This window comes from Plectropomus leopardus, chromosome 11 (genome assembly GCF_008729295.1).
Source record: "Plectropomus leopardus isolate mb chromosome 11, YSFRI_Pleo_2.0, whole genome shotgun sequence".
Lineage (NCBI taxonomy): Eukaryota > Metazoa > Chordata > Actinopteri > Perciformes > Serranidae > Plectropomus > Plectropomus leopardus.
In genome coordinates, this window is record NC_056473.1 from 23,429,321 (window position 1) to 23,445,055 (window position 15,735).

The following is a 15,735-nucleotide window of genomic DNA, read 5'->3' on the forward strand; positions in this document are numbered from 1 at the left end:
CAGCAAATATCTCTTCATGGTAAACTAGCTGTCAGTTCTGCAAACAAGCTGAAGAAAAAAAATGGGTGTTTCTTCACAGCCCTGGCTCAGCGAATGGGTAAACAGTGGAGAGGCTCGGACTGTGCACACAACACTATTATGGCTAATCAACAACAGGGGGTGTTTATGTGCAAGCATAGGACAGAATGGGTCATTCAAAGGTCATAGGTATTCATAAAAAATGAAGTGGGAGATGCACTGTAAAGTTATTTGTTTAGGTGTTGTTGAAATATCTGTAATCTTTCTCCAGAATTGCTGACTCCCCCTTTAAAGGATTTGAGGCTTTAAGGGGCAATGTTTGAAGACATACTATGAAAATCATTGTAAGTCTTAGTGTTACATTTCAAACTAAGCCAATATATGCTGAAAAGAGCATCTTTGAACCCATTTGTATTTTCTTTTCAGGTATAATGTTGTATTTTTTTAATTGAGGGGGTTATTATGGACAGACCTGGAGCTATATTATAAGACCTCAGCTTCAAAGCAATTTTTTTTCTTAGGAAAAAATTCTCGATTTTTATTTTAAGAAAACAGTAGATTATACCCTAAATCTCTTTTAGATCTATTATATGATATCCATATATTACTTACCATCTAAGTGTCATACATAGCAGCACAGTGACAATGAACTGAAATCTGATTCAAGGATAAACAGTTTATTTTAGTTAATTCAGTATGAAAAGTGCAAAAACGACCAGCAGAATACAGAGGTTACCAAATTCTGAAGTGCAAAACAGTTCACCACACACATAGACATATTGCAGGGCAGTCAATGTCTACATAACAAATAACAAAAAACCTTTATTTTGCATTTTACAAGTTGATAAATATGTGATCATAAAGCAAAAATGTTACATTACACAGGATTTCCCACCGTGTTAGGCATCAAGTGTTTTCTATATACATATAACAGTTAAATGACACATTTCATTAAGAGATGATTTGACATTTACAGTAATGATATAAAAGTGAATTTTAAGGCAAGGCCATTGGCCTTTAAGTTAGGTAATGTAACAGTACAACACTGGAGGAGTTCACTTTTTACTTTTGTAGTGATGGGTGTCAGTTTTTGCCTAAAGTTTGTGTCTAATGTGATCATAAAGTGAAAAAGAGATGATGTAAAGCAGGAAGGTGGAAATGTAGTTGACTAGTTGTGATTAAACGTTAAAGTTTGCGTCTTCCTGCTCCAGGTAAAAATATTCAACAGGGTGCCAAACTTTTTAGTGAAGCTTTACATAACAGCAGGGAGTGTGTCCCATAGGGAGTAAAATAGTCATCATTAGGATGGAGTGAGAGAAAAAAAATCACATCTGAGGCAGAAAAGGTGCCTCAGCCTGTGCTGGGTCCTCAGCTGTTGGCAGACCAAAGACAGAGTAAATAAGATCTATCAGGCTGTTGTTTGAGATCTGTAGGCTGACGTTGGCGCTGTGAAGAGACGAAGCCCCCTCCATCTGGGCTATCTCGTGAAAGTGTCGGCAGATCAGAGGGACCACCTATGGGGGCAAAGTAAGTACATTTAGACATTTTGCACTTAACTGCAAAACTGAAGATCTTAAATACTGTATATGTCTTTTGAGGTGAAGCTTGGCAGAAAATAGGAAAGAGGATAACCTTGACTACGATGAGCTTTTTCTCCAAAGGTTTTCCATCAGGAAACTTCTCTCCAAAGCACATGTTGATGGTGTAGTTGGGAGAGCTACCATTGTTCTCTTTAAACTGCTTCAGTTCTGAAACAAACAAAGGTGAGACCATCAATGCAAACATAATGTTGGCCTTACACAAAAGGTAACATTACTAATACTAGTTATAAATAGTAATAGGAGATCCATACTAACCATTAACATATGTCTCAAAGCTGAGGAGCTCCACCATGGTGTTCTGGGGCAGCTTGGTTGGGTCCGGGTGAGCCACACTGGGGTCACAGGTGCTGGCAAACACATGGCACCTGTCCTGCCTCCAGGCATAGATACCAGTGTCCCGTACCTCCAGGAACAGACCTCTCTGGATGCTGCTGAGGATGCGATTGGTGTACTCGACCTGGGGTAAAGAGAGGAGTTTTCAGATAAATGTTTACATAGAAAAAGTGTCACATTGAGGATGTACAGCAGTATATTTTATACAAACTTACAGAAAACTTTCAATGCAGTTTTCTTCCTCCTGTGATGGATGTCTGTTTCTCACTGAAAGCTTGTTCAAAGCGCAGTCTCTTTCAATAACACACAGTCTGATCTTTGGATTCAAGCTGATAAAAGTCCTTTGTGAAGGAGCAAACTTTTGCAGCACCCATGTGTAGTGGTGCTAAGGAGCAATATTTTTTATGTGTGAATCTCCTTTTGGTTCTTGTGCACATATGTGAGCAGTGAAGAGGAAGACTGCTACTTAACAAGGCACATTTTAACTTGTTTGCTTCTCAATTAAAAAAACTGTACTGCAGGAAATATAATTTGGTTAAAGAATGTGAGAGACTGTTAACAGGCCTGTTCAGTAGTTTTGGTGGATTTTTCTCTAGTTAAGTCACAGAAAATGTGCAGCTGATGTCATTGTATACCTGTTTGTGGTCAAACAGACCATCAGTTGAGGGGAAGCAGAGATGATGGGCACTGGAGTCAAGGGCCTCGTGCTGGTAGTGGAGCTGGAGAAGGGCAGTAGTCATAGTGGTTTTGAGCATTTCCTTTTTCCTGTAGTGGATGGAGATCTCCAGGTCGTATATTGAAGGCTGCAAAGGTAGACTGATGACTGGTGGAGGATTTACTGTAAGAAAACAAACATGATCTTCACGGATAATCAATTGGAAACATTTTTTTCCATCTAGCTTTTAATTTCAATAAAGGAATTTGATTTTATTTGAACTGAACATACCCTCACAGTAAGCAGGCTGATCTGGTAAAAATGGTGGGTGGCTCTCAGCTGCAGCAGGGTAAGGCAGGGCAGCCGGATTGTGCTGACCATAGCCCTCTGCTGCCCATGGTTGCTCCTCTATTAAAGACAATAAAACAGCTGAATCAACTACTTTTAATCTCCATTATAAAACAAGTAAAATCATAAACAGACTAAATATTTCCAGATGCCTACCACACTTTACCTGCTGACTGATTGCCGAGATCCAAAGCCATAAAATTGTTAAGCAGATTGTGCTGTTTGGAAAAAAAAAAAGGAATTTATTTAGGCGTGCATTAAGATTTGAATAGCAGCAAACACAAACACAAACCAGTAAACAGAGAGAAGTGAAAGTGCACTCCAGGCAGTACTGCACCTCATTTCCTGAGGGGAGGTACTCTCTGGGAGAACTGTAGATATCTGGAGCCATGTCAGAATCCTCCTGAGAGTCTTGTTTTGGCAGACTTTCATAGTTGTCTGCAGGTAAACAAAACAATTTAAACATTCATTGCATTCAAACTCCAAATAGTGGAAGGAGAATGTTTGGATTAAGTGGCTATCATCTTACACCCAGTGTTGATAATCTCGTAGATTTTATGAGGGTCGTCAGAATTTTTGGAATTATCCTTTATCATCTTGAAGCGCACGGAGAGGTTGTTAAGAGCACATCGGAAGTTGGTTTTCCACCTGGCTTTGTCATTGGGGAATTCATTAATTTTTCCACTTGCTACTGCCCATGCCTGGAAACCATGCAAAAAGAAATTAGACTCAATATACAATCCCCATGTAAACAAAATTATGATGCATCATAATTGCATTAAATGTTCAGTGTGTGGAATTTAGATGTGCCAAACAACATTGGAGAAGCACTCATTTGTGACATGAAACTGCTTTCTTTGGTATTTTTGTAAAATTTCTTTTTTAATCACTTTAAATCCCCTGATCTATTTGTTTTGGAGAGAAAGAGTCCTCTGCAGCTTATTCAGCTCCCAGGAAAACACTGCAGGATTTTTTTTTTTTTTTTAGGTTAGTGTAATTATAACCACATACACTGTGGTATCACAACTGAGACTCTATTTTGACTCAAGGGAAGTGGAAGTGCCACTACTGGTTCAGGAATGCCAGAATTGTCATCCATGTCAACACCTGCCATACATCTGCTAGTAATGTCATGAATTAATCCCTAATGACCTGTCTGTCACTGGCTTCAGAAACCACCCACGAGGAGTGTTTGTGGCACAATATTGACTTAAAAATACACATGTATAACTATTTAGTGTATCAGCGGATTGTCAACAAAGCCTAACACATTTAATCTAATCATGATGTGTCAATGAACTCTTGTATTGCAGTGACAAGTTCAACGAGTTTGAACCTACCCGGAATATTTTACTGTCCTCATCATTGCAGTCCCTCCTGGAGTTATGCTTCCAGGGGACTCTGAACTTGTTTTGGCCCACATAGCTCAGGCCCGTGTACTGGCCCGTCTCCACCTGCTCTATGAGCCAGCTGGCAAATTGAGGCTTAGGAGGGCTGAGAGGAAACATGACAGATCAGTGTCGTTCTTTAATCCAACATTTTACATGAGCAGAGAGAGGAAATAGACATGAGAACCTTAACCACACATACACAAGAGAGCACTGTGGTGAAACTGTACGGTGTTTTTCTGTTCTCCTGCAAATAGTCAAAATAGACCAAGCAATATCTAGCAACATGCACACTTATTCAGCACATTGTACTAAGAGACTTAAATAAATCTACCCACGCAACACAACCAGTTTCCCAGTCTATACTATAACACATGTAATCCACTCGCAGCAAAATGAAACAAAGAAGGTTTATATCCAAAATAGCAAAAGGGAGATAGAGGGGTGAGGACGTTTGTCTCCTTACCTTTGCATATTTTCTCAGTAGAAGTGCTGCTCTCTGTAGAGTTGTTGTTGTGGATCCCCGGAGTACTTTTGCCGAAATATTAACAGCATACTCAGTGACAACATATGAGGTTTTAATGTCTCCTCCCCAGTGGGAGGTCTCAGCTCCTTTGGCGTTTCCGACGCACGAATGGGTGAGTTTGATTATAGACAAGCAATACGACACCTCCTCTCGCAGAGCACTAGACAGACGATCGAGCCGCTCACGGTGACTGAATTGAATGCACCCTCTGCAGACCGGATGCAGAAAAGGACTTACTGAAAAATGTCCAGTGTGGAAATTTCTCTAAAGTGAAAGTAGTTATGCTGATCGCGTCTGACCTCTTCTCTTGCATCACGACGTAATCCGCGTTTCATCATCCGCCTCGAAAGACAATAGCATATGTTTTTATAGACATGGATGGAGCCAAGCCTTGTTTTTGAACACATCAATAATAACCCCCCCCCCCCTTTTGACTAATAAAGATAGAAATAAAGAGGGACACTGTGGGCTATTTGGTGATAACATTACATCCCCCGTGTTATCATTCATATATCAGATAAGTCTTTTGCTTTTAGATCTATCTAAACTTACCTTTTTTCCTGGAGATTGACGTCAAGCCTACATATTTCTTTCTCTTTTTTACATTAATGTGAGATCCCCAAGATTTATTTTGACATACAGGTGTATGCAATGCTGAATTATGATGTCATATATGACATAAATAATAATGGTGCACAGTGAGTAGTCAGTTTTCACGTTTATCTCATGTCTGCTGTTCATGGTTGTAGATTATAGCGTTGTTTTTCTGTATTGTGTGTGTGGGCCTATTTGTTTGCCCGTGGTTAGCTGGTTGGGGTAGTGTAGGGCCTAAACAAAGCTGCTGTGGTAGTTTTTGCCATTTATGTGCCTTTGTGCAATGGTTTGGTCCATGCTGCTGTGTAGCTGAGCTACTTTAAGCAGTGTTGCTTGTCATGCTGTTGTGTTGGTTTGTGCGTATTTACGCGCGGCATGCATCTTTACTCATTATTGCTGATTGTTGGTCATTCTCAGACGTCATTTTGTCGGTATAATTGCGCCGGCTTCTTGTTATGAATGCACCTGTTGCTGCTGTCCAGTTTAAAACGTGCATCTGTCATGCTACTTTTGTGCTCCTCCCCCAATCTAAATCACATGCTTTCTCTACAGATATGCCCTGGGGCTGTTGGCAGAATATCATATTATTATGGATGTTTTCATTAGTATATACAGTAGATCTTAAAACCTGAAGCAAAGAATCATTGTGTTTTAGTTACCTTAGAATGAGCCGTTATGTCCACATACGGAGGAGGTCCTCTTCCATAGAGTCCACCATGTTGGTCTACAGAAGCCCAGAATGGACAAACCAACTCTGACTCTGGATAGGGCCAAGCCACATTTTCTTGTTGGCCATCGTAGTTCTCTTACATGCTTGGTACAGGGGATAACACTTCAGAAAGGTGCTTTACCTTATGAAGGTTCAAGGAAGTGGTGGAATAAGACTGTCTTAGAGGCAGGAAAATGAAATGGAAAGGGCACCAGCTGCATGCGGTTGGGCACCAGCTGCATGCAGTGGGGCACCAGTGCACAAGTTTTTCAATCCTAGAAGACACTTCATCACATTTTCTCCACTGGAAAGGCAGCTTAGGAAGCACTTTATCATGTTTTCTCCATTGGAGGGGCACTCATGAGGGCACTTTATCATGCTTTCTCCGCTGGAAAGGTAACCTTAAGGGCACTTCATCATGTTTTCTCTTCTGAAATAGAGCTCCAGAGGGCTCTTCATCACATTTTTCTACTGGAAAGGTAGCCTAGGGAGAACTTTATTATGTCTTCTCTACTGGAATTTAGCCTAGAGGAAACTTAGTCATGTTTTCTTCACTGGAAAGGCAGCCCACTTTATCATGCTTTCTCCACTAAATAGGTATCCTTGATAGAACTTTATTGTGTATTATCTGCAACAGGGGCATCCAAGAGGACACATTTTCTGTGCTTTATGTGGTTGCAGGCTCATTCCACTGCATTTTCATGCATAAATGTAAAAGTTTTAAGGCCCGCTGAGCCTTTTTTTAATGTATGTTGGTGCTTTCAGTTCTGATGACAACTGGTGACTGTGTCAGCTAGTTGGCTGAGGCATTTAGGCCGACCTGCTTTGATCTGTACTTTTGGAGAGGTTTTGTTCACTAAAATAGTGTCTCATGAAACCAGCCCCGTTCCAACGAACTTAGACAAAAGAATCCACCAGTGAATGTGCCGTTGTTTATAACAAATGTGAAGTTTGTTCAAGTGTTAATGGGGACTTTCAGAGTCAGAATCCTGCAGGTGTGTGGTTGTATCATGTGTTTGAATGAGACAGAATATTAATAACCAAACAGTGAGTGAGAGTCCAATGGGGACTCCCTTGTTTCTATGACATACGTTTCAATCTACATTACCAAAAATCACTACTCGGCTTTACCAAAATAAGGCCTTGCTTCCTTTTTCTACCATCAGCTTCTACCATCAGGAAAACACAACTGTGAAATATTTACTTTTTTTCCCCCCTCTGGAGAGGACAAATGGTCAGTGTTGCATTACTGTGCAAACTGAAGGTCACTAAGCCTACTTCTCTTTACTTGCTTCTTGGGTAAAATTGCTTATTGTTGTCCTGACCACAGACTGCGTTAAGAATTGAGACATAAGCACGCTTATGCATCAGTCTGCCACTGACTGTATTAGAAATCTGGCTCACAAAGTCACAGACCATCTACATGTGTCAGGAATAGGGAAGCGATACATGTTCTAATGGAGTGCTTCTCTTTTCACAATGACTGGAAATACTGCTGGGTCCTCGTAGAAGATGCCTGTAGAAAACATAGGCCAGGAAGGATGTAGCCTGGTTATTGAGAGACCACATGCAGGGCTCACATCCTATTTCATACTTTTATTTACAATGTAAAGGTAATATCATTAGGTAAACTTGTCTGGAAATGGAATTATAGACTTTGTTTTGGCAGAATAGCAGATCATATAAAGCGGTGCAATGTAACTATGTACATTTTCTCAGGTACTGTACTTAAGTACAAATTCCAGGTACTTGTACTGTACTTGAGTATTTCTATTTACTGCAACTTTATACGGCTTTATACTTATTCTTCTTGTACCTCTTAGGCAAGATAAACGATGTATAAAACCCTCTTGAATCAGAATGGGAAATGTGTTGTCACAAAACTAAAAACAGGGCTGTTTTTCTGAGGTAATGAAAAGTCTCCTTGTAACAAATGATGATTTTACAGAATATGATGCATTGCTGTAGATTAACCAACGTGACAGTATATAATAGTCAAAATTGGCACATCTTTAAACATCCATGGCAGTAAAATGCAACATACACATTATCACAGGATTGATATTAATCAAAAACATCATATTCAATAGTAAAACACTGTCAGGAAAGGATATAACTGCACATAGAAAACTTTTAATTTTTATACTTGAAGTACAATTTGCTGATAATACTTGCATCCTTTTACTAAAGGTAAAAGGATGCAAGTATTATCAGAAATAGAGTGTTTTCACTGTCTGGTAGTACTACTTTTACTTAACTAAAGAATCTGAATACTTTTTCCATCAATGCCTACATATGACTCAGAGAAGTCAACTGTTTTGCTTGAAAGGCATTTTTCTAGTCTCCAATAGTATGACCCCACAGTGGCCCTCGAAAAATATGAGTAAGATGATGATGGCACTTATTTTGTCAGCACAAACATGTATGAATGCGAAATGTTGGAGGAGGAACTTGTATTCAGCAAGCGCAATTTGGTTAAATTTAGAAGCTTTCACAAGGGCATTTTTACTGGGGATTCTAGTTAGATTTCTGATTCTTCTTCCTCTTTCATGTCGATCTATCCCTGTAGCACTCATGCACAGAAAGATAAGCATTAACACCCAGGTCTAATCGCTGCACTTTTGACTTGAGGCATTGTTTTATTAATTCAGAAATGGTGGGTGTTGCGCCACTGCAGTTTCAAAAAACCTGATAGGATTCCCATAAACAGCCACACCCTTACCTATGAATAACACTTTGGCAGGCTTCAGCTTAAACTGGTGTGTGTGTGTGTGTTTGTTTGTTTGTTTATTTCTGTGTGGAGGAGAGACATAGAGAATAGCATTAGTAGTTAATCTAAGATGCTGTATTATATACACACACAGTTCTGTAGTGTGTGTATTTAAAAATATAAGACTGTTATTGAGCTGCATACTTCACACCCCTCCACGGGTTTTTGAAGACTGTGCATGACTCATTGTGGACTAACTGACTATACTTTTCCAGTGAACCACTACTGTAAGGTCCAACAAAGTTTGATTGAATTTTGCCTAAAACTTTCCATAGTAAATTTCACAATGTCTGATATCCTTATTCAGCACCATTTCAGGAACTTAATCTTTCTCATAGTCTGCATATTGCAAAAAAATACATGTCAGAAAATGAAAATATTTGTCTCGATACGCTCAAAACATTTTTTTTTACAGTAAGTCATTTTTTTCATCAGTCTGAATTTTCCATAACAATTTTTTACACAACAGCACAACAGTGCTGCATACTCTATGTATCATAAGACTTCCTCATTGGCACAGGTTATCACAGTACATGTTTTGGGATTGGCAGCTTTACCAGACACTGTATCAGATAGTATCAGGGCAGATACCATTTCAAGACACAGAGGCTATTACCTGTGCTGACTGAGCAAGTAATAGAGGGTTTTTACTTTTATTTTCACTCAGCGCCCTCTGCTGTTGGCCAGGAAGAGGAAAGCGAGAAAGGGGAAATCTGAAGTTGAAAGTGGGGAATGCCATACAAAGCACAGCTGTTCACAGAAGCATAAAAAGCACAGTGAAAGTCACATTGATTACACCAACATAAAAATATCGTGTATAGCATTGAATATGAAAACATACTTGACTCATTCCTTCATCATGAAAAAATTAAGAAAAAGTATGACAACTGTACAACTGTACTTAAGGGCAAATTTCAGGTAGTTGTATTGTACTTGAGTATTTTCTTTTGTTGTCACTTTATACTTTTACTGCCATACATTTCAGAGGGACATATTGTACTTTTTATTTCAGTACATTTACCTGACAGCTTTAGTTACTGTATATATGAAGATTTTGCATAAAAACACAACACAAGTACATACAAGATTATTTGTTATAGATTAACTTAACAGACAGTTTATTCATGTAAAGCTGCAATGATTAGTTGATTTATTAATCAGTTGATTGACATAAAATTAATTGCCTATGATTTTGATAAACATTGAATTGTTTTAAAAATACTTAGTTTTGGGGGTATTTACTGTTTTTAAATAATTTTGAGTTTTTAGAATTTCCTGCATTGGATACTTTTAACTGACTTTTAATACTTCAAGTACTTTTTTACCTGAATATACTTACTTACATTGACTTTCAATGTAATACTTTTGCTCGTAACATAGTATTTTTACAGTGTAGTTTTAGTACTTTTACATAGGTAAAGGATATGCATACTTCTTCCACCACTGAGCAAATGTTTGTGTCTTTGATTAACAAGTTTAGTCAAATTTTGTCTCAAGATGTGATTGTGAAACTAGTTCCTTTTTTATCAGAGCACTCTCAGCCAAGAGGAAAAGACTAACCACTAAAAACTGACTGGGAATCCCCCTCTCCCTTAATCAATCAAAAATAACAGTGAAGTTACAGGAGGTAGTTACCATGTTTTGCCGCCAGAGGCCGCAAGTGTCCCATATATATCGTGGGCAACTGTCTTTAGATTTCCAGAGGCTGCCTCAGTGCCAGAATTTGCTGGCTTTTTTACATAGGAAATTTATTTCAAGTAACTTCTTGGGATACTGACTGTGCAGTTAAAGTTACTGAAAACAAAAAAAATGTGACTTATATCGAAAAGAAAGCAAAACTAGAGGGTGAAGTTGCTGTGGTGTTTAACTGTCCAGTCAGATGTGGTGCTGAAATGCTGCATCAGTGCACTTCGAGTTGCCTTGTACAGGTCTTTGTGGGCTCCATGCGCCTTAAACAAAGATTACAAATATATAACATTAAATAAACTGTTTGCATTCAGATGGGAGTTCAGGCGTTGTGCTGAATCTAAAAAGACTTTCTAGCGATAACCTGTCGAGCAAGTGACACCTAACTAGATCTGCAGACCACTGAGTTGAGAGGTAATTGTTGTGTGGTCTTTAGGACGCCTGCATGTCATAAACACAGTGTTTACTTTAACATTTATGGCGTCCGTACGCGAGCTTTATAATTGCCAATTATTGTGCTCAGAGACACGCTTGCAATTTATTTAGCTCTGTAAAGCTGTAGCCTGGATACAGGAGAGAGCGTCCTTGGTATTTGTGATTGTAAAGAGCTGGAGGAGAGAGATGGCCGAGGGGGGGAAAGACTGATAATTTGAAGACTTGCCAGGGGTACATTGTCGAATTCAAAAGGCATCTCAAAGAAGCAAACCATTCACTTTTTTATTCTCTCTTCTTTTTTTGCCGTCTTTCTCTGTCTTTTTTTTTCGCCTTTCTTTCTTTTCGCATGGTTGCAGGCCGTTTGAATCGACCAATGGGCCTTCAAGTTAGAGACATTGGAATGTAAATGAGCCCAGCGCGTGCTCCCGGCGCAGTGAAAGCTCGGGATTGTTTATTGAGCTCCCGGAGCCACGCGCCTGGCCCGGGGGAGTCGGCGTGCAGAAGAATCACACAGCGGGGGCGGGGCCTCGCGACGAAGCGTGCGTCTCCAAAAAGGGGTGGGTGGGGTGTGTGTTGGGGCGCGTGTTGAAAAAGAGGAGTGCTGCCAAAGTTTGGGTCAGATCGGCTCGTGGAGTAAGCAGTCAAGAGAGACTTGGACTAGAGTTAGCCACACGGTCCCCACGCGAAGGACACGAGAGCTGTACACTGCCAACCCCGTTCCGCTCGTCTTGTCCCACTGTTAGAGGCTGCGTTCGCCTTCTGCGTCCGTCACTTCAGAACTGTCAGCGAGATGGAAACTACCACCATCACCACCACGCAGACCGCATTCACCTTTGGACTTACTGAAAGACACGCCAGCATCAGCCTGCACGCCCCGGCCCAGGACTGCGCTGTCCCCGCCGTGCACCCCAGCACCAACGCTGCCGGCTACCAAAGCAAAACCAAGGTGCTGAAGAGACAGCGCTCCAGCTCACCGGAGCTCCTGCGCTGCAAGCGGCGTCTGAGCTTCAACGGCCTCGGCTACTCCATCCCTCAGCAGCAACCCGTGGCCGTGGCCCGGCGGAACGAAAGAGAGCGGAACCGGGTCAAACAAGTCAACATGGGCTTCCAGACGCTGCGTCAGCATGTGCCAAACGGCGCCGCCAACAAGAAGATGAGCAAAGTGGAGACCCTTAGGTCTGCGGTGGAGTACATCAGAGCTTTGCAACAACTTCTGGATGAACATGACGCTGTGTCAGCTGCTTTCCAGTGCGGGTTGCCATCCCCGACACTCTCCAACAGCTACTCCGCCGACCCGGAGTCACCTCACTCCACCTACTCATCAGATGAAGGTGGATATGAGCCTTTGAGCTCCGAGGAACAAGAGCTGTTGGACTTTACAACCTGGTTCGACAGGTACTGAGGCTGACAGCATCCAGAACCACACAGCAGCGTCTGTGCGTAAAAGCGGCTGACAAAAGACTTAAGGCATCAGATCAGTCTCGCCCTCCGTGCTTGGAAGTGATCTGTTGCCTCCCTCCCTCACCCGGGCTGCTTCTGCAGGAGCAAAGCAATAGTGAGAAAGAGAGAGAGTGAGTGTGAGAGAGAGGGAGCCTCTTGTTGCATAGAGCATGAATACTCGCCCCGAAGTCCCCACAAGAAGGAGGGAGTTGGACTCGGTGTCACGTTGACGCGTGGACGTAAAGAACTGTTGATGTTATGTTTGAATAAGTGCAATTAATACGTGACACAGCAGGCTCTGCAGAGATGGCGCTGCAGCTCCAGAGGACTTGTTTGATGAGTGTCTCATCAGAGCAGGACTGCCTTCCTCAGCTGCAAGACAAGGCAAAAGATGATGCATCAACAGACTGTTTTTAACGTGCTGTACATTGTTTCCACCCGTTTAATAACAAAACTGTATCATAATTGTTTTAACATGAAGACATATTTTTGTACAATGAGTCAAACAAACAATGTTCCTGAACAACTGCCACCTTTTCCTGACAGTGTTGTGAGAGCCAGCTGTCAGTGAGACAGTGAGTTGGCATGTATGAGTTGTGTGACTGGACAGCAATATCAAGGCTACTACCTGTGACAGATTGTAGTTTTTTTTCTTTAAAAAATAGGTGGTGAGGAGACTTTTATCAATGTATGCACTTGTTCTCCGTTTCCCATAGCCTAAAATGTAAATATTTGATTTTAACAGATATATTTTGTGTAAAACAAGTTTTATAAATAAAGATGAATCTATTTATATTATATGCTTTTGTAGTAGTTTGGTTTTTCAGCTGATATTGCACACAGTTATACTCAAATGTGTGTTTGTGAGAGGGGTGTGTGTGGCGGTAATTGAGCAAACTAGGGAGCTTCTCTTCTATTCAAAGCCCCTGCATGACCTTTTCCCGACTTGGTCGGGCACACGGGGGAAAATTGCGCAGCTGGGTGAGCACTCAATAACCATTATAAACGTGCACCTTCTACAGCGCTTTGTCTGCATTCAGGACGGGGAGATTAATATTACGTTTCATGCATTGCATTGTTTCTTTTGCGCACACTGCCTTTACCCAATAGCCCAGAGGGGCCTGCAGCGCAGGGGGGAGGGAGGGGGGTGCAATTCACTTCTCTCAAAGGGTATAGACACTTTGAAATACGGCCTGGGGAAAGTCAGCAAGACAATAAGAGGGGTCAAAATTCTTATTGCCCGATTGAGATCAATCTAAATAAAACCTGGGGTTGTAGACTAGTTGTATCCCCAACTGTGTTTTTCATGGCACACACAGCCCAACCAAAAAGCCCATCTCCTGCGAAATGGGGAGCACAACACCACATTGTGAGCGCTATTGTGTGCGCCTTTGCGCCTCATTATGCCAATTATGGAAGATCTTCTATTGTAATTAAACACTGATGCCAAATTCAGCGAGGCATAACGAGAAATAACGAGTTTAATTTCACCTGGTGCTCTCTGTGGGAGTGGAAATTAGGGAACAAGGGAGGCTGATTGAAACTGGTCTTATAGCTTTAGTATTTTATAATGGATTTAAAGACTAAAATACATTGTATCAGCCAACATAAAAAACCCGAGAAGAATATGGGCGTTAGCAGTGAGTCAGAAAAGCATAACTTTCTCTTCTGGACTTTGAAAATCATAGCAGACTAAAAGATTTTTGGAATGTTTTTTTTCTTGCAACTGAAAGTGTGCCATATGCATATGCACGCTCTCTCTCTCTCTCTCTCTCTCTCTCTCTCTTTCTCTCTCATACACACACACACACACACACACACACACACACACACACACACACGCACTCACTCTCTGCAGCCTGCAGGTGTAAGCCACGTGCCTGTACTCGGTGACAAAGGCTCCGGCGCTCCCATTGGTTAACGGCTCGCGTATGTGAGCCCTGTCGGTGAAGTCAGTGACAACATCCAACAAGTGATAAATGACATTAATTACGCTCTGCTTTATAACCTCCGACGTCACCGGGGCTCAAAAAGACAAATCAATGTTGGGCGCAAAACTCCCCGCTGCTCCATTATTGTACGGTTGAAATGATGTTTCTGATGTCCTTCAGTGTTAGGCAGAGGCCAGGGCACCGAGTGAAAGTGAGCGCTTGTCTCTTGTCTTCTAAGATGGATATGCCATTTTCTCCTCAGCCATATAAAGAGGAGCAGGGGCGAAGATAGATTTATTCATGTCATCTTGTCCGGGGGTCATTTTCATTTTGACAATACATACGAGCGATGTTAATTTTGGCATAATCCAAAGGTGAATAATCAATCACACGCAGCTTATTTATGCATGCGTTTTTCGTGCGCAAATGTATGCGTAAACCATGGAAACACAGAATGCGCACACACCTAGACTATAAAGGGCTACATTGGCTGAGAGAGAGGTTGTCAGGGGTCATCTGTCATCTGTTGCTATGCATGCAGTCATAGGAGTGGATGTTTATGGTGTTTTATAGGAACTGGAGGCCATGTGTGTATAAATTACATGCTGCTGAACTAGTTTATAAACTTGTTGCTTTGATGTTTTGACACCATTGGGAAAAAAACTTATCAGTGTGTGCCCCATAACATAAATTATTTTACAAGTAAACAATATTTACATGATAACAGTCTAACTGCCACTGAAACGTTTTTTTTTCTCTCAGTATGAGCATGATTTCTTTAGAAATGACATGCACGGCATCTAACAAAACTATTCTATAAAAACAATTATTTCATAATCAAAATATAAGTAGTGCAGCTACAATAAGATATAAAATGATCCAATTCTTAATGTTTTGTTCTTCACTTATTAGTATCTTATTTAACTTATCTAAATTTGAAAAAAAAAAGCCTGTGAACAGATGAAATGTTGATTAATTTAACAGTGAAAGAGTTCAAGGTGTAGTTTATTTCGCACAAGACATCAGGGTATTCATTTTGCAGAAGACCTAAACTCTTGATCATAAGTTCTGGTATGATTCTGATTCTGATAATGACATATTTTCAGTTGGCTCACTTGGAAAAAAAGGAAAATAATTAATAATAAGTCTCTGAAGTCATTGCCCACGAAGAGTCAGTACCTGTACCACATCTTTCTGCAGGTCAACAACATCAGGAGCTGCAGACTAGAGTAAAAGCTCATCTTATAACACAGAGAAACCAGACTTTTACTTAATTTGCATTACTTCGGGTAAGAATCACC

The 15,735-nt window shown here is 40.9% G+C and overlaps 2 protein-coding genes across 2 annotated transcripts; one reads left to right on the top strand and one right to left on the bottom strand.

Annotated features, from left to right (window-relative positions):
• Positions 1-666: 666 nt before the first annotated feature.
• Positions 667-4,941, bottom strand: irf7 (interferon regulatory factor 7). The gene is made up of 10 exons (XM_042495469.1): positions 4,810-4,941; positions 4,296-4,449; positions 3,485-3,656; positions 3,293-3,393; positions 3,122-3,173; positions 2,899-3,015; positions 2,588-2,790; positions 1,875-2,076; positions 1,651-1,766; positions 667-1,532 (listed from the first exon to the last, which is right to left on the bottom strand). The coding sequence occupies exons 1-10, from the start codon at positions 4,815-4,817 to the stop codon at positions 1,344-1,346; spliced, it is 1,314 nt and encodes a 437-aa protein (XP_042351403.1). The 5' UTR covers positions 4,818-4,941; the 3' UTR covers positions 667-1,343.
• Positions 4,942-11,718: 6,777 nt separating this feature from the next.
• ascl1b (achaete-scute family bHLH transcription factor 1b) lies at positions 11,719-13,160 on the top strand. Its single transcript, XM_042496800.1, has one exon. It carries the CDS (start codon positions 11,854-11,856, stop codon positions 12,463-12,465), a length of 612 nt encoding a protein of 203 aa, XP_042352734.1. The 5' UTR covers positions 11,719-11,853; the 3' UTR covers positions 12,466-13,160.
• The last annotated feature ends 2,575 nt before the right edge of the window (positions 13,161-15,735 follow it).